Below are 22,207 nucleotides of genomic sequence, written 5' to 3'. Positions count from 1 at the left end.
TGAATTAGGATTGCGTTAACCATCCAACCCGCTCAAATTGCACCCTACTCTCCATTCACTTCACACCTTGTCTCTGTGTTTGTATTTCAATAGTGTTCTTAACAAGGGTTATTGCAGCGGAAGTTCAGTCAAGATTTTTGCCCCCAGTCTGAAAGCTTTGCAAATGGCTATTCTTGATAAGTAGGCCATGCCTGATTGTCTGGATTGCTATATGGACTTTCTCCCGCACTCACCAATGTTAATGTGTCTCAGTTGTTTGGCTAGCATTGACTGGTTTGCTAAATGCTCTAACTAGATCAATATATACATCTATACGATGAAGGTACTAGTTTGATTTTCAGAGTTGTCGGGAGGTAAGCTGAAAAATGAGAGATTACACATTTTCTTTCGGGCTGCAGATTACTTGACAACGACAATTAAGGCTCCGAAACCTTGTCATTACAAAATTTAAGTACAACATACTAACAAAAAGGTAATATTCATTGTCCAAATAGATGAGGAAATATAATCAAGTTATAAATCACAGTAGCAAAAATACATTGTCAAACAGCGGCCAGATGGCACAGTGGACACAAAAAAGTGACAGAGACAGATGCAAGGAGATGGCGAAAGGTTTGGGGGATTTGTATATTAGATCGAAATGGCTGAAACATCACCTCATCTTTTCGTGCTATGCAACACCAACGTGTCTCAGCCTGCAACTCGAACTAGCTCTTTTTCTTTATGTATATTGAGAACGGGTTTGTGATGACATAAAAATACCTATCCTACTGTTGTCTTCCTTTTCTTCTACATTTTACCCCTCCTGACTTTAAGGATCTCTATCTTTCAGATCACTCCAAGCAGTTAACACTTTCACATTCCGACTTTACTCAACATTCACACTAAACACAGTACGAACTGAGTGTTGACCATCAAACCATGTTATGGACCCAAAATTGTAGCCGCTAGGAGCCTCCTTGCCGTAAAATGACACTTGGAAAGACACCCTCCTCACACCCTCGGCAAAAACTAACTTCTCCGGGAGTACACTGACTGTTAAACCTACAGGAGCCTGAACCTTGGCAATGTACGTAGAATTCAGGGCTCCAACATTGGTCACGGTTCTTTTAATAGCCTTTGCAGGTTGGCGCCGGTTGAACTTACTAATGGAGATGGACGGGTAGTTGATGTTAGAGATGAGTTCTTCAATGGAGATTTTAGGGCAGTTGAACTTTGTGTTTGACATAAATCTTATATTTTTCTCTGGGTAGCCGTAATAGCAAAGGAATTCAAGATAGTTTTCTATTGTGGTTTCGAAGACTAGTCCCGGGTTAAGAGCTTTAATTGGGTTTATTTCTCCGACCCCCACCTCGTGTGGATTTGCAAAGTGGTTAGAGCTGTTTGTCAAAGGCATTTTCATGTTGTTGTAAATGGTTGCTGAAACAAGAAAAGAGGTCGATATAAGTATCTCCTACGTGCCGGTACTTTCAAGTGGAAATAAACTCAAACGAATATAATCTAGGTAAGGAAACCGTGTAATTCTCGTGAAGTATCTTCCTAAATATTTTACATTGAAATCAAAGAAAGATTGATGCACGCAATATCGTTAACATAGAATGGCTGCACAAGATGTCGAAAAGTCTAAAGAATACCTGTTGTCATAAGGGCTGATTTGATCATGGAAGTAGTCCATTGACGATGCACTGACTTGATGAATGCAGCAGTCCCCGATACGTGCGGACAAGCCATTGATGTCCCGGATTTTATGGAAAATTTTGATGGCTTCTTCCCATTTGGGACTGTCCCTGTTTCATTCTTGGGAGCTATGGCAGCTAAAATGGCCACTCCTGGAGCCATTATATCAGGCTGAATAGCACATAAAGAAACACGAAAAGTAAATACAGTTGGTTTTGCAAACAAATACTGGTACACTATCGAAACCTGGTAATCCAATACGCTGTGGTTTGGATGAGCAAAGTTTTGATATGAACAACTAAAAATCGACCAGACTTGACTAAAAATCAACCAACTTATGTGGATCGAATTCATCATTTTTTTCAGCACAAGTGAATGACTAGCTTATAGGCAGATCAAACAATTTCTTATTTGTCTGTCTGATCGCATCGACCTGGCATGTAAAGCCTTTATGGTCCGATTACATAGGGTCTGTGCACTTGCTTCAGAGTTACAAGGTTTAGTGCGAATCCAACTAAATCATGGTTTCCGACTTCATAAATATTTGGAGAACTGTAAAATTGGGAATGCACCTCAAATTAAACACGCACGGATATATCTAATGTTAAGGTGCAGGTGAATTTAAAAAAATTTAAAAAAAAAAACAAAGAGGTGCAGGTAGAAAATAACCTTGAGAATGTTTTCTGTAAGCTGTGCAGGACCCCTCGATGAAAAAAATGCGACCACTGGTGCAGGTCTATACTGTGGAACTACAACTGTTGGGAGAATCGTTGCTGTTGGTTTTCTGTTGTTATGACATAAAAATAGTAATTCGTAACTGATGCGAATGAAGATTGTCGTAATAGAAGCTCAAATTCAATGACCATATCCTTTAGCAAGGAACCACCCTATCACATAGGTCTGGCCGGAATTTGTCGGATATTTAGCAACACATAATGTCGAATAATGCACCACACGACAAGAACATGCAAACCGAAATACTGAGAGCTGGTAAAAATGATCCCAAAACACATAAATTTCTTAGCATAAATGGTTTGAATGCTTACTTGGTAGAATTTATGTACTTGAGAATCTGAAACCCTGCAATATTGCCAACTTCTGTAAACGGGAAAATGCCTGAATCGAAAGGTACACCTTTCTCAGCTTCATCAATTAAAATCAACCCTTTGGCTTTAGTATCAGCAACAACTAATTTCTTGGTTCTCCGTGAAACAGCCGGGTCATCATCAACACAAACGACTATTTTGCCAACTACTTTCTTTTGATCCAATGATCCCGGATAGCAATTTCTGCAGTTAAGTGCCCAACCAAATACTTTATTAAAATGTTAAAAACCAATCACCTGAATATGAATTTCCCAAAAAAGAAGATGCCCGAGGATGATGAATTATGATCACCTTGCTTCCGATACAGGTGTGTTAATGCCAGCGGCATCTTTTCCAAATACAAGGGGATATGTTTTCAAACGAGTGAGATTGGAGAAATTGATGGCATAACCCTATTAGAACCTAGATATTAGAAACTTTTGTATAAGCAAGAAACCAAAATACTAACTGCAGGACTTCAGTAAACATCTTACAGTGAATGTTCTCCCATTTCCAAGAATGATATTAGATTGGAAATCCCTATCAATGTTAGAAGCTGCAACGGTGAAGATCCATGGCGCTGTATTTGCAATAGTGTAAGGATCGGGACCATCATTTCCAGCAGAGCAAATTACCATCACTCCCATTTGCTCAGCGTGAAATGCTCCGATGGCTATGGGGTCATTTAAATAGTCAGACTGAAACAGTGAGCTCATCCCAATGGAAATAGATATGACGTCTACTCCATCTCTAACTGCATCATCGATAGCCTTCAATATGGTGGCACCAGAGCAACCAACATCCAAGCATGCCTTGTAGCATGCAATCCTTGCTGACGGTGAGCCTCCCTTTGCTGTACCTTGTGCCAAGCCATAGTAACTGGCATTGGGAACTTGCACACCGGCTGCTATGGATGCAGTGTGAGTTCCATGGCCGACAGAATCTCTTGGTGAGCCACTGGTACTGGCTAAATGGCTCTGGTCACCATTTGTTGTCACCGGAACATTATAGTATCTTGCACCTATCAATTTTCTGTGACAAAAAAAATGTAATGAAATCAAGATGTAGTATCTTACCTATCAACTTTCAAAATAAACTCTGAAACATTAATTTGAATCCCTCTCTCTCTCTCTCTCTCTCTCTCTCTCTCTCTCTCTCTAATTTTCTAATTATAAGCCAGGTGAAATAGCGATTAACACTGTAAATGCAGTGTTTAGATAGAATGTGAGACAATAAAATCACCTATTACAATTAGATTTCTTGAAGTCTGAGCCTTCCATACAGACTCCTTTCCATCTTGAAGGGACTGCACCAATTCCCTCATCACTGAAGCTCGGAGACTCAGGCCATATCCCTTAATCAACACATTAAATTAACAAAACAAAATTATTTTACAGAAGGGAGTTGCTAAAGATTAACTGATCTAATAATGCAATGTAAAACTCTATCCTTCAACTGGTTTGAAAAAACTGTACGATTTTCCTGATCCGAATAAATTATTTTTTACACAAATAGGATTTGGCTCAACATATACGATTAAATATTGTGGGCACGAGAATGCCCAACTCCATATACTCTGTGGAGTAGCCATTGTTGTAACTTTTTAGTTAGTTTATAGAAAGCAAGAACATACCAGTTGATCCCAAATTCTTCTTCTCCTTAAACAACGTCATTTATACGTCCATTTAATCATTTGTCCAACCTAAATACTAAACCAAACCCGAAACACTTAAACCTTTGAACGCATATGAACAAAAATCAGCAGAGGATCCTATTTCTATCTACGTGTTCAACCATACTTTTCATATTTCCTTTTAATCTTGATCTTCATGTACACATCTTAACATAGATAGAATGTACTTGATCATTATATTTTTTTTCTTTTCAAAGTAGAGCTAAACATGTAAAAGAAAAAGGAGGAAAGCAATTATGTCTAGTTCTCCTTCATAATCCTTCCAAAATATTCATATTTATAAAATCAAGAATCTTCATTTCCCTTCCTACGCAAAGCCGAGCTATGGTTGATCTTTTCCCTTCTCATTTTTGTTGACATGGATAATATTGAATCAATGCATTAGTTGCTTACTGTAATAACATGCCAATTTTACCATTTTTAACTTCTCACAAAGCATATTCAAACCTACTCTAATGTGGAGAAGGTCCGAACTTAGGTACAAGGCTACAGGCGCACTGCCTAACCCTATCTGCGTAGCTACCCATTACCCATTCAAATACACTTTTTTTAGCCAGCTATTTTTCCCAACCCCAACAACAACAACAACAAAGTCTCTCATCCCACTAAAGATGGCCGGTTGTATGAATCTTAAAACATCACTTGACTCGATTTTGCGCTAAGTCTCCCAACCCCACTCCCATATAAATGAAAAACACCGAAACAAGAAAAAATTATTAGGGGCAAAGAAACTGACAGATGATGGAGTTACCTGTGTCTATCATCCCAATTATAACATCACTTGATGGGTGCAGATATTTGTTCTTTAATGGCCTTGCCAATTCCGGCTCCAAGAAATCCCAAGAACGAGTTGTATGTAGTTGGAGCATTGAATCCGGGAAGATTGAAACGATACCATCATTGCCTGCAACATGTTTAGAAATGTTTCAATACAATGATATTGGGGGTAGGGAGTTTGGCTAAGCAACATAACTGAGCTAGCCGACAATAATTTTGTTACAAACTTTCTACTTTATGTGCCAATGAAATATTTTTTAAGTTGATCACGCGATGAGTTTTATTTGGGTTTTACCCTTTAGAAAGAGAATTAATACTCTAAAGCTAAACACTTCTCCCTTGGTAGCATGCTTGGAGCTTTTAGTAACATATAAACAGACCGTGACAAGTGGTGAATTGTTTTTTATGGTTAGGGCCTCATCTCAACTTACTGCATGTCGGGTTCATACCTTCTCATTCTCTCCCCTTAGCGTAAATTAATGTATAATATTGCTTGTACTCAAAACAAAGAAAATGAAGACAATGAAGTCAGGGTCTCAAAAATGAGATTGTCAACCTTCAATACAATGTGGATGCACATTATTATAATTTTCTACAGGTACTGTACAACAATGTAATAAGAAATATAAAGGAAAACTAATGAAAATTGTTTGAAAACTTTGAGTTTTAACGATAAGGACAAAATAAATGGTAAAGTGAATAGTACCAATATTGATTTTTTAGTGTAAAAATGTGATTTTTCGTTAAAATGAACAGTATCGAAAACTTTTCGTTAAAGTTCCCGAAATATAATCCACACTTGATATTACCCCATTCAAAAGGCAACTTCTCCAAAGAAAAAACTAGTACAGGTCATTCTTGGGCCTACTAACGCCTATGAAACCATCAGCTACTAACGAAACCATCAGCTACTACTAGGCTGCCCATAGGGCGAGGAAGGAGGTCCAACATAACGTAAACCCAAGTCAAACAACATACCATGATTCATGAAAAACAAGCACATCTTCACCATTTTCTTTCCGTAAATTTATCATGTCATCAATTGTATACCGTTATACTAATATATCTCTTGCATTACGTAATTAGTAAAAAGTGTGTAGATATAAATAAATATATATATATATATATATATATTATAATAATACAGGCCTTTGATCTAAAGAATTTTCATTTTTTGGTAAAAATAGGGACTAGTTGTGGAGTTCACTCCACATCGAAATTCAACAATTTGAACTATCTATTTCTCAAGTTGCATTTTATAGATTATCCCTGCAAAATATTAGCCAAATCGGAAATGTTTGAGGCATCTAATTAAGTTCAAAGAAATTGATGAACAATATGTTCTAAAAAACATTGAAATCTCATCATGACAATCAAATGAGTAAATGGTTTCAGATTGAATTACTTTTTTTGCAAAGATGATCTATAAGTGAAGACTTAAAAATAGTGATACGGATCATTGAAGTTTGATGTATAATGAGCCCTACAATTAGTTATCATTCTTATAAAAAAAATGAGAATTCTTTTAGATAAAGGCTTTGTATAATAATAACAATAATATTTTATTTTTTCATTAGCACAACAACTCATCCAACATGTGTTTTAGAGATCTTGGATCTGTCTATTGTATTTGTTCTATATAAATTTCAGTGACATCAATCAAAGCGATTTATAAATTTATTATTTTTAAGAAAAAGCTAGCTGTATTTCTGTAAGAGCTGTTGCTTCTTTCCTTGATGGACTCATCAGTAAAATAATAAAATAAACAATTCATGAAAGGATCTGGGATCTTAATTTGAAGGAATAGAACGTAAATATATAAACGGTTTCGTAATGAGTACCACAAGTTGTCCGTCAAAAAAGATTCCTCAATGAAAGGGGGATATATCTAATGAAATGGTAGACTTACAAAAGGACTTAATTACCTGATAAAATAGAAGCTTCAGTTTCTGTAAGCATGGCAGAGAATCCTCTAAAAGCATGATTATAATTGTGGATTACAGATATTCTCTCAATCTCATGGCTGGATACAGAGACATGATATATTAATTAATAGGCAGTAAAATTAGATTCCTTGATGAAGAATTAATCCAAAAATTCATTAAGTTTATGCTGGTGTTTATGATGTCAATAAAGATAAATTATGATAAGAATTAACATTGGAATAATGGATGACAAAATTTGCAAATAAGCAGATTCTGCAGCTTCATCAGCTCCATTATCTCTTGCATTTCCATTTGAGAATGAGCTTCCCATATAAACCACATGATGCTGCCAAATAACCAATGACATATAATTAAAAGAATTTTGATTTAGATATATTAAATATAACAAGATTCTTATTCATTTTCTCGTCAACCAAACAGAGAACAAGATTAATCAGAAGACAGTTTGGATATGAACCCATAATTCAAAGTTACCTTAGGAATCTGAGTTGAAGTAGTAGTGATGGTGGCACCAGAGAGAGAGAGGAAAAAGCAAGGTAGAGAGAGAAAAGGGAGAAGGAGAACAACCAGGGAATTAGCCATGGAAGCAGCTGAATCTGTGAATGTGAGTGCTTGTGCTTCTTCTTCTGATCAGTTAAGTGAATTGGTTTGGTAAAGCAATAATGTATGGTTGAGTTCTTTGGAAAGTTTGCTTATATAATGAAGTTATACATTTTTGTAGCTAGGCTCAGTGTGAAGTGAAAGCTTTTTAATTGACCAATCAAGAAGCTTGAGTCATGAGCAAAGCATCTTTGATATACCTTTGGTGCTTTTAACATGTATACATCATTAAGCATTCATAATTTAATTCTCAGTTATTAGGTTATTAATATATCATTAAATCTTACATTTGTACATTCATAAAATTATTTGCACAAGAACTTTCTGACTTGCTCCTACAGAACTCGAAAAGATTGAGAGTCATTTACAACCACTGATGAATGATTCATTGAAAAGTTAAGGATTAGAAATCGCGTTAAAAGTTGTAACAACTTTTTTAATCTACTTTAGATAAATTTCAACTTGTGACCTAACATTGAAAAGAGAAATATAACTAGACTAGTTAGTTGCTCAACTTAAATCTAATTAGTAACAAGTGAATATAATCGACGTTCATGTCATGAATAACTACGTAAGAATAGGGGCTTTCTTTAGTAATAAGGATGTCCTTTAATTTAAGAAAATGTGCACTTATCAATCGTTCTTACTCATTCAAGGATTAACTCTAAACCCGATATAAATTCTCTTATCCAAATGTTAGTGTCCGGATTTCGTTGGGTTTGTGTGTTTGACTGTCCTGCTCCCTTGGGCGACCGGCCAGTTATATCTTACGGTGTCAGTCACAATTTTCTTGATCGGCTTAGGCGACGACTTTTAGATTCCAACACTTCTCTCTAAAGGTTAAGCTTCACATTTACTCTTTCCTAAGTTTCATCTATCAACACTATATCATTTGCGAAAAGCATGCACCAAGGAATATCATCTTGAATATGTCCCGTTAACTCATCCATTATTGTGGAGCCAAAAAATAATCAAGAGGCGACACGTGGATTTTTAGGTGAAGATGACAAAATTACCCTCGAGACACACCGGGTTTTCTATACGTGAGTAGCGGAGAATCATCCATCAACCGAGTCAAGAGTGCCCAAAATAGGTAACAAGTTCAAATTTATCTCATTCATCTTTACTCCATATCATCTACAAGGAAATCATTCCATAACCTTCAAAACCTTCCATATAAATTAAATTAATTAGGCTAATTAATGGATTAATTCCTAATTAATCCATTAATCACCAAATTAATCAAAGGTTCTAAAAAAACGCTAGGCGCTAGTCGGGCAGTGGGCTAGCGCCTAGCGCCTAGGGGCTAGGCAGGGTCTAGGTGGGCGGCTAGGCAGCTTAGGCAGATTTAGATAAATTTATTATATATCTTGTAAATAAATGCATATTGACAGTTACAAAAAATTATACTTGTATGAAATTTATGGATAAGATAATAAAAGAATGATAAATTAATTAAATTTACTATATAATAAATAAATAATATGGCTTTTCTTTTAAAATAATATATGCAATGTTTGGGTTTAAATACATACTAAGAGCAATTCCAGCGTGGGAGCCCTCTCCCAAGGCAATTCACTATTCAATCCACCCAGTGAACAGTAACTGCCCTTAATGAACAGTAACTGCATTTTGCATTTCCAATGTGGGAGCCCTCCCCCTGGCAATAGGCAATAAAATATTAGTATTTTATTTATTTATAAAATAATACAAAATAATTTTATTTGTAATTTCGGATAAGATTTTTAATTGTTCTCGTTGAGCCACTTGTCATAATCCGAAAAGTTATAAAATAATACAAAATAATTTACTAGTTTATGTAAATGGTCTTAAAAGAAAAAAGAATAATAAAACAATAGATATTTACTAGTTTATGTAAATGGTCTTAAAAGAAATAAAAGAATAAAAAATTGGTAAAGGGAGTTTATTGGAACCAAGACCCGTGCAATCAAAAGAGAGGACATGGTGGGACCATAAATAATTCACCCACCCGTCCGTTTAAACTTTAAATTGAAAGTTGATATGATGGTCCCCACCCTTCCATCTTCTTCTTCTCCCCCCACCCGTTCATCTTCTTCTTCTTGCGCCTGCAACATCATTTTTCCATAAATATTTTCAGATCCCAGCGTCTTCTCATACACCCGCCTAGGCCCGCCTAGCTTCTGCCCAGCCCCGCCCAGACCCGTATAGCTCCGCCTAGACCCGTCTAATCTCACCTAGGCGTCCTCCTAATACATTTTTCGATTTTGCAACCGATTAACAGTTAATCGAAGCGGTCGGTCACCGTCCAGTGCCTAGGCGGCCGCCTAGGCCGATTTTTAGAACACTAACCATTCCACCCCAAAAAACATCCAAGGGCCGGCCACTTTCTCTTCCAAAGAAGGCCAACCATGCTCTATAAATAGGACTCCATTTTCTTTGAAAGACTAGGTCCACACTCTTGCAAAACTCCAAAAACTCTCTAAACACTTTTCTCTCTAAATTCTAACTTTGGCATCGGAGGTTCTTCGGCCAAAGCCCCTCTCATTCATCGTGGGCGCGTGAGGCTTTTAGCCTTAACCAAATGTGTTAATTGTTTTGTAGGTGCAATTTTGTCCAAGATCAAGTTGGAAGAAATTTGCATCCACAAATGGTGCTTTCATTGAGAGAAGAGTCACACACTCATAGAAGACTCTCGCATAAAAAGGTTTTTCTCTATTTTCTAGTCCACTTGCATTTTTTCGTACGTTCTTATTATTAGAATTTTTTATTTGCAAAGATTCTTTGATAAAACGTAAAAGAGAAATACAATGGCTAGAAATTTAAAAAATTCCAAGAGTGAAAATTTCAATATTCAAGAAATGGGACCACGGCGATCCACGAGACTAAATGTGATCTTAGGAGGAACGGCACCACCACCACAAGGTTCCACCATAGGAAACACCGCGGTGGCTACCACGATAGCTACTCGTGGCGAGGTCCATGGTGTCACCACTACCATGACCAGAGCCGTGCCACCAAATCAAGCCCAATGTGCTGCCAAGCCGAGCCTAAGCCTCGCACTTGCGTGCATCACGCACCGAGCAGGCCACTCTTACGGCCTAGCCTGCTCCCGTCGAGCAGCCCACTCTTGCGGCCCAGCCTACTCCCGCCGAGCAGCCCACTCTCGTGGCCCAACTTGCTCCCGCCGAGCAGCCCACTCCCGTGGCCCAACCTACTCCCGCGGCCCTCGGTCACCGTCCAGTGCCTAGGCGGCCGCATAGGCCGATTTTTAGAACACTGACCATTACACCCCAAAAAACATCCAAGGGCCGGCCACTCTCTCTTCCAAAGAAGGCCAACCATGCTCTATAAATAGGGCTCCATTTTCTTTGAAAGACTAGGTCCATACTCTTGCAAAACTCCAAAAACTCTCTAAACACTTTTCTCTCTAAATTCTAACTTTGGCATCGGAGGTTCTTCGGCCAAAGCCCCCCTCATTCATCGTGGGCGCGTGAAGCTTTTGGCCTTAACCAAAGGTGTTAATTGTTTTGTATGTGCAATTTTGTCCAAAATCAAGTTGGAAGAAATTTGCATCCACAAATTGGTGCTTTCATTGAGAGAAGAGTCACACACTCGTAGAAGACTCTCGCATAAAAAGGTTTTTCTCTATTTTCTAGTCCACTTGCATTTTTTTCGTACGTTCTTATTATTAGAATTTTTTATTTGCAAAGATTCTTTAATAAAACGTAAAAGAGAAATACAATGGCTAGAAATTTAAAAAATTCCAAGAGTGAAAATTTCAATATTTAAGAAATGGAACCGCGACGATCCACGAGACTAAATGTGATCTTAGGAGGAGCGGCACCACCACCACAAGGTTCCACCACGGGAAGCACCGCAGTGGCTACCACGATAGCCACCTGTGGCGAGGTCTATGGTGTCACCACTACCATGACCCGAGCCGTGCCACCAAAGCAAGCCCAATGTGCTGCCAAGCCGAGCCCAAGCCTCGCACTCGCGTGCATCACGCACCGAGCAGCCCACTTTTACGGCCCAGCCTGCTCCCGCCGAGCAGCCCACTCCCGCCGAGCAGCTCACTCTCGTGGCCCAACCTACTCCCGCTGAGTAGCCCAATCCCGTGGCCCATCCTACTCCCGCGGCCCTCGGTCACCGTCCAGTGCCTAGGCGGCCGCCTAGGCCGATTTTTAGAACACTGACCATTACACCCCAAAAAACATCCAAGGGTCGGCCACTTTCTCTTCCAAAGAAGGCCAACCATGCTCTATAAATAGGACTCCATTTTCTTTGAAAGACTAGGTCCACACTCTTGCAAAATTCTAAAAACTCTCTAAACACTTTTCTCTCTAAATTTTAACTTTGGCATCGGAGGTTCTTCGGCCAAAGCCCCCTTCATTCATCGTGGGCGCGTGAGGCTTTTGGCCTTAACCAAAGGTGTTAATTGTTTTGTAGGTGCAATTTTGTCCATGATCAAGTTGGAAAAAATTTGCATCCACAAATGGTGCTTTCATTGAGAGAAGAGTCACACACTTGTAGAAGACTCTCGCATAAAAAGGTTTTTCTCTATTTTCTAGTCCACTTGCGTTTTTTCATACGTTCTTATTATTAGAATTTTTTATTTGCAAAGATTCTTTGATAAAACGTAAAAGAGAAATACAATGGCTAGAAATTTAAAAAATTCCAAGAGTGAAAATTTCAATATTCAAGAAATGGGACTGCGGCGATCCACGAGACTAAATGTGATCTTAGGAGGAGCGACACCACCACTACAAGGTTCCATCACGGGAAGCACCGCAGTGGCTGCCACGATAGCCACCTGTGGCAAGGTCCATGGTGTCACCACTACCATGACCCGAGCCGTGCCACCAAAGCAAGCCCAATGTGCTGCCAAGCCGAGCCCAAGCCTCGCACTCGCGTGCATCACGCACCGAGTAGCCCACTCTTACGGCCCAGCTTACTCCCGACGAGCAGCCCACTCTTGCGGCCCAGCCTACTCTAACCGAGCAGCCCATTCTCGTGGCCCAGCCTGCTCCCGCCGAGCAGCCCACTCCCGTGGCCCAGCCTACTCCCGCGGCCCAGCCTGCCCCTGGCCTCCCAAGCAGCCCAAGTCGGCCCAAGACTATCTCAACCATCTGGACATACCATCAAGCTGGGGGCATTTTCACTACATTTCTTCACAGATTTAATATTTCCCAACTCAAATCACGCGCTTGGAGCCTACCACACTTCCATTGCTCAATGAGGCACATTCCTTCCAAGCTCTTCCAATCTAAATGGCGAACAGCACTTGTCTCGACAAGTCATAAAGTTGACGAACGTCCTTGCACAACAGACAACCTTGGTGAATCAACTCTTGCAACGCATCGAGATCCAACGTGCCTCAGACGAGGTGTCCCAAAGTAGGACAAGGGCAGATGAACGTCTCCACCAGCGTCTCAACAAACAACCCGTCAACCAGCCACAATTCGAGCGTTCTGGCAGTTTACACTCTCGCCTGGGTCCTTGAGATAGCGTATACTCTCGTCTAAGCGCACGGATGAGTGTGCATTCCCGATCAAGCCCATGAATGAGCATACGTTCATGGTTGAAGTCACACTTTGATTATCAATATGGACAACCTTCCAGGCGAAGTGTTCATTCACAACTAGGCTCTCAAGGAGTATTCTCCACCTCACATTGGAGTAGGCAGCACGGTAGAGGGAGAGAAGCAGTCACTCAATCGACTCAAGTTCAACCGACAGCCTGCGAGCAGCCTGTTTGCCTGCCAGGAACATGCCACATGCACCGCAGTCGCGACATAGACGAGTCGATCATAAGGAAGAGTGGCCCAAACCCATAGGTCACGACCGGTGGCAGCTGAAAGTTCCACTGCCCCAGCAGAGGCAAATTCAAGAAGAAGTTGAGAGGCTCCTAACTGAACGATTGCACAATTTCCAACGTAACGAGCCTGTTGACAATCCGTTTTGACGAGACATGACCAACATAAACATGTCACCATTCACGAATGAGATCGAGCAGACAGATCCACCTCGCAGGTTCACTATGCCTCACTTCACTCCGTACAATGGAGACGAAGATTCAGATTAACATCTCAAGCACTACCACAGTACCATGATCCTCTACAGGAAAAACGACGCACTTATGTGCAAAATTTTTGCCATAACTCTACAAGGCGAGGCGTAAGATTGGTTTCACACTCTGCCGCCGCAGTCGATCCAGAGTTTCAACGAACTTTCCTTTGTTTTCATTAATGAGTATTCGTCTAACCGCTCAATCAAAAGAACATTCGACCATCTCTTCAGCATCGTAAAAGACCCTAGGGAGACAACTCGCGACTATGTCAAGAGGTTTAAAGCTGAGAAGGCCAAGATTGTTGGCTGCAACTAGGACATAACAACGGCAACATTCAGAAATAAGCTTTCCACCGAACATAATTTATTCAGAAAACTGATCATGGGAGAAGAACTAACCTTAGCAGCTTCATATGCTTTGGCAGAAAAGCATGCATTATGGGACGAAGCCAAGCAGTCTAACAAAAACGAGTCAGAAAAGAAGCACATGGAACGTTCCTCGACCAAAAAGACTCAAGGCCCGAAACATTCACCAAGTTCACAGTTCCAATCGACCAATTTCTCCGCAAGTTCAAGAACGAACCTTGGTTCGAACTTTCGCCACCCATGAAAGGCGATCTTACCAGGCTGGATCATGCAAAGTATTGCGCATTCCATCAAGGACCAGGTCACACTACTAATGGCTGCCTAAAGTGGAAGCAGTACGTTGAGAAGCTGACAAATGAGGGTCGATGCGATAAGTATCTTGATAGGTCAACGAAACAGCCTACATAAGCAGGGGAAGTCTCCATCATCCCTTGAACCCCGTTTGGGCTTTTCCAAATAAGTTTGAAGTCTCAAGCAGCTCAACGAACAAGGCCTCGCAAGCCAAAGATTATCCAGTTTGATATGCAGTTTCTACCTTCCAGCATAGTTAATTTATTTCTTTATTCTCAATGAAGATTCAAGAAGTTACTCATAAGCCTGGCTCAACTGATGTCCACAACAACTACTCAAAACCCTTTCTAAGTTTGCTCTCCAGTGTGAGAGGATAAACTAATTGCTTTCCAGTGCGAGAGGGTAAACCAATACCCTGACACCCATATGGGTTTGCTCTCCAGTGTGAAAGGATAAACTAATTGCTCTCCAGTGCGATAGGGTAAACCAATTCCCCGACACCCATATGGGTATACTCTCCAGTGCGAGAGGATAAACTAATTGCTCTCCAGTGCGAGAGGGTAAACTAATTGCTCTCCAGTGCGAGAGGGTAAACTAATTGCTATCCAGTGCGAAAAGGTAAACTAATTCCCCGACACCTATCTAGGTAAGCTCTCCAGTGCGAGAAGGCCACATAACTTAAAAGATCAAATGTTTGAAGATCAACTAGGCAGCAAATGGTCACTGGTAGCAGCCACTTTTGCACTTAACAGTTCACTCATCCGACACTTTATCTTCAGTAGCTCCGATCTTGGCAGCTTTATCCTTGACTGTTCCATCTATGGCAGCTGAGAAATTAAACTCAAACAGTCTCCTCATTTTTGGCAAGCAGCCCAGACATGGCAACCCAAACCGTTGCCCATGCCACGCCACTTCCTCGGCCCATGCCGAGCTAATCCTTGGCTTCAATCAAGCAGAGCAGCACAAGTAATGGCCCCTGCCACACCACTTTCTTGGCCTATGACAAGTCGACTCCTGGCCCCTGCCAGCCGACGTGCCGCACCACCCCAACGGTTGCCTTGTGACAGCACCTCCCAAGAAAAAGACAAGGAGAATTAAGTTTTCCTTACAACGGTGTGGCGCGGAAAAGACGAAGAAAGCAACGAAAAACGGTCCTTTGTATGGGCAAGTGTAGAAGATTGCTAGGGGAGGGGGAACAAATATCCTCTAAGCTTTCTCTCTCTTGTAGGGTAGAATAAATCGCTCTCCAAAGTTGATTTAACAACCCAGTTAAGGTGGAATTAAATAGGTTTTGAGAGAAATTTATTTCCCTTTCCTAGAAGGATCTAATTTCATATTAAAGAGGGAATCTACATCAAAATAAGAAGCAGTCCTAAGTTTCCTAGAGCAAGAAGATCTCTACACCTGCTGCCCTTTCCTACGAGCAACCCAACAGGTGTGGGGGCATTGTGGAGCCAAAAAATAATCAAAAGGCGACACGTGGATTTTTAGGTGAAGAGGACAAAATTACCCTCGAGACACATCGAGTTTCCTACACGCGAGCAGCGGAGAATCATCATCAACCGAGTCAAGAGTGCCCAAAATAGGTAACAAGTTCAAATTTATCTCATCCATCTTTACTCCATATCCTCTACAAGAAAATCATTCCATAACCTTCAAAACCTTTCATATAAGTTAAATTAACTAGGCTAATTAATGGATTAATTCCATAAATCACCATTACATCCCAAAAAAACATCCAAGGGCCGGCCACTCTCTCTTCCAAAGAAGGCCAACCATGCTCTATAAATAGGACTCCATTTTCTTTGAAATACTAGGTCCACACTTTTGCAAAACTCTAAAAACTCTCTAAACACTTTTTTCTCTAAATTCTAATTTGGGCATCGGAGGTTATTCGGCCAAAGCCCCCCCATTCATCGTGGGCGCGTGATGCTTTTGGCCTTAACCAAACGTGTTAATTGTTTTGTAGGTGCAATTTTGTTCAAGATCAAGGAGGAAGAAATTTGCATCCACAATTACCAATGCAAAAATGTAAGGACTTAAGGATGAGTCTTGATGTAACCCAACAGTTCCTTGGACTGACACCTACTTTGTAAATATTTTTTCGGTTTTAAATCTCATCCTGAACACGGCCGTTTTTTCTTCAGTGTATATTAGAACCATGTGAACTCATACTTTCGGTTTTAGATGCGAGCGTAAAACTCATAGAATTTAAAATATAAATCCTACGTCAGTCGATCGAGAATGACAAGGTTAGACCGGTCGACTGTCACATATTTTTAACTCAAATTTTTGGTAAATAATCAAAATTAATGACTAAACAGATGATAAAATATCAACCTACTCTATCTACTCTTCCTTGATAGAATTTGCATATCCTCATGGCGCAATCATTTAAAAGAGTCAACAGGATCATACATTGTATTTTATTAATCACTTCACATGAAGGAGAAGCCATAGAAAAACTTTTTGAAATTAATTGGTTTCTCAATGCTACGTGGTTGATTTACGAAACTTTATGTTTATGATCGAAATTGTTCATGTTATAAATCACTTTGTAATGATCATTTATGCAAAAAATTAGTAAAATATGAGATTATTTAATCATTGAACCGTATAAAAACAGATAGATGAGTCTAGTAAAAAGAACTACGAACTGTTTGCTACAGTTAATGACTAAAACACCTTATTTTTAGTTTATTTTTTTGCAGAGATGATCATTACAAAGTTATTTATAATATGAACAGTTTCGATCATAAGCACGAAATTCCGTGAATCGATCACAAAGTAAATTATAAACTACAGATTCCAACTCTTTTTTTTATCAATATTTTTAGCATTAATAAAAAAAGCAGATTATAATCTTGAATTGCAAGTAAACAATGCTTCTGTTCATGTGCATTGTTTTCTTTTATTTCTTGTTTCCTTTATTCTCTCCTATTTTTCCATTATCTCCCACCTTTAAGCATTTTCTCCATTAAAATTTGTATATAATCCTCTCTTTTTCTTGGTTCTCTCTTTTGTCTTTGTTATTTGATGTATGAGTTTCACCACAAAGAAAAGAAAAGTGCAGAACAGCCTTGCAAGTGAAAGAACCATTACCGGCTTTAGTGCATCAACTTTGTAAACCAATCTCATGAAACATTATACAAATGAAATGGAAGTTTCTTAGCGAAACGGTAGGGACCGATCACGACGACCATACTAATGTTTGCACGCATAAAATATAACGGATTAGGGATCAACTTAACAAATCTATAACCAACTAACTTTTGATCTAGTGAAAGAACTAGACAATATTTATGAATTATGACCAAGAACTAGGCACTATTTATGAAAGTGAACCAATAAGTAGACACTATTTATGAAACCGGACCAAGAAAGAGACACTATTAATAAAATTGTACCAATTACTATACATTATTTATGAAACTAGACCTAATAACTAGACATTATTTATGAAACATGATCAAGAACTAGACATCATTTTATGAAAGTGGACAAAAAACTAGATACTATTTATGAAATTGAACCAATAAACAGTATAGTACCGTTCAGTTTCATAAATAGTGTTCAGTTTTATAAACCGTGTTCATTTTTATAAATAGTGTACATGTATTGCACGCGCGTTAGGTTTTTTGTTTTTTTTTTAAATTGTGTCATTTTCGTTAAAAATTAAGTTTTTTTGTCATTTTTATTAAAATTTAAGGGTTTTTCATTAAAATTTAATTATTTTTCATTAAATAAAATTTATAGCATGATTTTTTATTAAAATAAATTTAGTCCAAACCCTTTTCATTAAAGTTTTTTTTTTTCTTTCTGAAATTTGGGATTTATCTACCTGAACAGCTATGTGAGCGGTTTCATTTTTTTATATTATTTTTTATTAAAATGTCTTTCAGTCAGTCTGTTATGTTGATCATGATGGTTTGATTAGAACACAAATTCTGACCTGCTTTGATTAGGTTTTGATGTTTGAAGGGATCGGACGATTACGTTAGGGCTCGGCAACGACTTCCATACATTTCGAATTCTTCGGCCTTGTATCATCTTTGAGGTTGAAAGGAAGGACTTTCTGGTGAGTTGATCGGTTCGGGCTATCAGCTGAAAATATGTGGAATCTGAAATTCCAATTTTTAGCATGATATTGAAGCATCTGAATTGTGGATTCTTTCGGTTTTCTCGTTTGTAATTCTTTGAATTGACGGTGATTACTGATTTTGCATAGGTATTTTCTGCCCAGCAGATTAAAGTTAGGTTCCAGGTATCCAGTATAGTTAATTGTTAATTCGACTTAGAAATGCGGGGATATGGTAGAGATGTAAGTAAATTTTTAATATGTGTCTATATGCGATTACTGTTGACATGTCGATTATTCTTATTCATAAGCTCTTTTTCCCTTTCCTTCTTATTGAAACACATTAGTATTTCTGTTTATCTGGTGGTTGCTTTCGTATAGGAATTCCATCAATCAGTCAAAGAATATGATGATTTTGAGGACAGGGTGAGATACGGGGAAGCGGAGGAAGGAAAAGAAGATACAAAGCGCACCAAGGTAACAGTGGCACGTCTTGAGTTTAGACAGTGTTTGAAAGAACAACAAAGAAAGAAGTTTGAGACGGATGGTGGTTCTTCTCGAGACAAGTCCTATGAAAAGAAGAAGCTACCCTATGATAAGTAAGTGGCTACTGTAACTGCCTTCTTTCATGTGATAAAAAACTCAAGATTTCTTTATAGCATGAGGACGGTGGTATTGGTCTTTGCTACCACTTATTTCATCCTCCTTTTCTTTTAGAGGGTTTGAACTGTTTTAAATCTATTGTTGTCATTGCGAGGACATTTTGAGTCTTATGTATAAATATATTTTTTTTTTTGTCAAACAATAGATTTTGTTAGATTAGATAGATTAGTTATCAACGAAATTTAAACACACGCCGTCATGCAAAAGCTCAACACATTTCCACCATTATATTGATGAGCAATATTTGATCATGTTATTTGGATTATAGTAAAGCAACGAATTCAACCAAATAGTTGCTTTGTGAGTTGTGTATAGATTTTCTTAGTGGTATTTTACTTTTATTTGAAACTGCATCGAGTACATTTTTTTTTATTTTTTTTATTTTGGGAAAACCTTTCCGAAAAAAGGAGACAATTTTATTTCAAACACTAAATTACAAAGAGAGGCCCACGTACAAAAAGAACCATACACAGAAATGGACCTCCCAACAAACCCAACTAAGCTCAACAAAAGGGCCCAACATTAGAGAAAGCAAAAGACAATTCTTGACCCCAGCATCCACCGCCTTCAAAGTTATCCTGATCAACCCAGAACCAATCCGCTAGCCAACGCCAAAGCCAATCGAGCAACTCCGCAGAACCCAGCCACGAAACCGTCCCGATCGCCCAGCTTGCTCCGATCGTCTCGATCTCAGCCAAAAAGTGGAAGAAGTCCGAGGGAACACCTCGAACGATAGTGCCATCGAAGGCAGACAAATAGAGGGAGGTGGTGTTGAAAACACCCGAGCCGATGATTCTAAAAGGTGTTTTTAATTTTCTGCGTGTCCCGCAATACTTTCTCATATCTTATCTTTTCTCCACCTGCTATGTCGGCTTTTCCTGATGATTTTGACTTTCCATTGTGGTGTCGTGATTCCGTAACAGTTAGGGAATGGACTTTTGGCCGTGCATATTTCTACACTTAGGGCTGGTTTGGTATTGCTGTGTTTTGAAAAAAAAATGCTGTGAAATAAATCAACAGAATGTTTGGTAAACTTTTTTGTAAGAGTGCTTTTGGAAAAAAAAAACAATATGATAGTGGGTTTTTTCATTAAAAGAGCCATATAGCTCCGTGTGCTTTGAAAAAAAGTCAGTTTTCCAAAGCTGCAAATAGCAGCTTTAGCTTTTTCATTTGATTTCAGCTTATTCTTACAGCAACTTCCAAAATAAATTTTTTTTTTTTTCAATTTACCAAACACCAAAAATCCTCACAGTTTTTTTTCATAGATGCTTTTTTCTTTAAGCGCTTCACTCCCAAACCACCCCTTAGTCTGTTAGGAAATTTGAGAACTTTGTTTACGAGGAATTGATTTAAGATCCATTTATTTGATATTACTATTAGAATATTAAATAATGCTTAGTGATTTTTTATTTTTTATTTTGACATCTGTAAATCACTTTGCAACCCTCCTTTTTAATAACAGACGAATCCATGAGCTCTAAGCTTCTAAACTATAGGAGATCTTCCTTGTTATGATGTTGTCAACCTAAAGTAAAAACTCATTGTTACTTTCTAAGCATTTGCTAGGAAACCTCTCCTTTTTGTGCACTTCCACTGTATATTTATTTTGAATTTTGAAGTATTCGTGTGCTTTAATTGATATTTAGATTTTAATGTATTTTGATTGGTCCAACTCACCTCTGCAGGATAAGAAAAGCTCCTGATCGATCTCTTCTAGATCAAAATCTGTATCACATGGCCAGAAACCCAATGTCATGAATGAGGTTATGGAGCAAATCGTCCTTGTAAGTGTCCTTTAAAATCTGAAATTGTCTTCTAGTTTTCTTATTATCCATTAATGGAATTTCTGGTACGTACAGCAAAAACTAAGGTCCAAAGGATTAGGGATATGAGAGATTACTCACAAATTTTCTCTAAGGATGCGGAGCGTCCAGCTCCTGCCAAGGATTGTCGCCTTCAAAATATCTCTCTTCCAAATTCTGGTGTGTTGATATACTGCATCTGATCTGGCTGTTGGGTATTTTTCTATGCCGGTAACTTTCTTTTGTTCATTGAAGATGTTATAGAGGGTTTTCTTTATGATGTTGAAGGGGTGAAATCAAATCACATGGCGATGAAAAGCAAACAGCCTTTGGAAAGTAATGGAAGGAAACCATCGGCTATGAAAGAACAGATGCACTCTGAAGTTGGGTCTAATAAGTATATCTTACGGTGTTGGTCACAATTTCCTTCGACTGACACCTACTTCGTAAATATTTTCCCCAGTGTATATAAGAACCATGTGTGCTCATATTTTAGGTTTTAGATCGCAAGCGTAAAACTCATAGAATTTAAAATATAAATCCAATGTCAGTCGATCGAGAATGACAATGTTAGACCTGTTGACTGTCACATATTTTTAACTCAAAATTTTGGCAAATAATCAAAATTAATAACAAAACAGATGATAAAATATCAACCTACTTTATCTACTCTTCCTCGATAGAATTTGAATATCCTCATGGCGCAATCATTTAAAAGAGTCAACAGGTTCATGCATTGTATTTTATTAATCACTTCACATGAAGGAGAAGCCATAGAAAAACTTTTCGAAATTAACTGGTTCCTCAATACTACGTGGGTGGTTTACGAAACTGTTCATATTATAAATTACTTTGTAATGATTATTTATACAAAAAATTAGTAAAATATGAGATTGTTTAGTTATTGAACAGTATAAAAACAAATGGACAGGTCCAGTAAAAAGAATTACAAAGATGATTTTTTGCAAAGATGATCATTACAAAGTGATTTATAATATGAACGGTTTCAATCATCAAGATAAAATTCCATGAATCAACCACAAAGTAAATTATAAATAATATATTCCAACTCCTTCTTTTTTTATCAATATGTTTAGCATTAATAAAAAAAAAAACAGATTATAAACTTGAATTGCAAGTAAACAATGTTTCTTTTCATGTGCATTGTTTTCTTTTATT

General features: G+C 38.4%; 1 protein-coding gene and 1 long non-coding RNA gene across 4 annotated transcripts; one reads left to right on the top strand and one right to left on the bottom strand.

Moving 5' to 3' along the window:
- Positions 1-416: 416 nt before the first annotated feature.
- LOC126613940 (CO(2)-response secreted protease-like) lies at positions 417-7,917 on the bottom strand. Its single transcript, XM_050281551.1, has 11 exons — positions 7,653-7,917; positions 7,391-7,503; positions 7,158-7,255; positions 5,207-5,359; positions 4,005-4,116; positions 3,257-3,794; positions 3,075-3,175; positions 2,724-2,966; positions 2,347-2,461; positions 1,635-1,848; positions 417-1,419 (listed from the first exon to the last, which is right to left on the bottom strand). The coding sequence occupies exons 1-11, from the start codon at positions 7,758-7,760 to the stop codon at positions 869-871; spliced, it is 2,346 nt and encodes a 781-aa protein (XP_050137508.1). The 5' UTR covers positions 7,761-7,917; the 3' UTR covers positions 417-868.
- Positions 7,918-18,300: 10,383 nt separating this feature from the next.
- On the top strand, positions 18,301-21,932 carry LOC126583152 (uncharacterized). Of its 3 annotated transcripts, none has more exons than XR_007609688.1 (6): positions 18,301-18,338; positions 18,451-18,563; positions 18,714-18,806; positions 18,945-19,162; positions 20,912-21,010; positions 21,086-21,310. It is a non-coding gene; the product is annotated as an uncharacterized LOC126583152 (long non-coding RNA). The 3 variants fall into 3 exon arrangements; XR_007609687.1 differs by lacking the exon at positions 18,301-18,338 and adding an exon at positions 21,317-21,932 and having other exon boundaries at positions 18,364-18,563; positions 21,086-21,208; XR_007609686.1 differs by lacking the exon at positions 18,301-18,338 and having other exon boundaries at positions 18,366-18,563.
- The last annotated feature ends 275 nt before the right edge of the window (positions 21,933-22,207 follow it).

Source organism: Malus sylvestris, chromosome 2 (genome assembly GCF_916048215.2).
Source record: "Malus sylvestris chromosome 2, drMalSylv7.2, whole genome shotgun sequence".
Lineage (NCBI taxonomy): Eukaryota > Viridiplantae > Streptophyta > Magnoliopsida > Rosales > Rosaceae > Malus > Malus sylvestris.
This window is presented reverse-complemented; position numbering and strand designations above follow the sequence as displayed.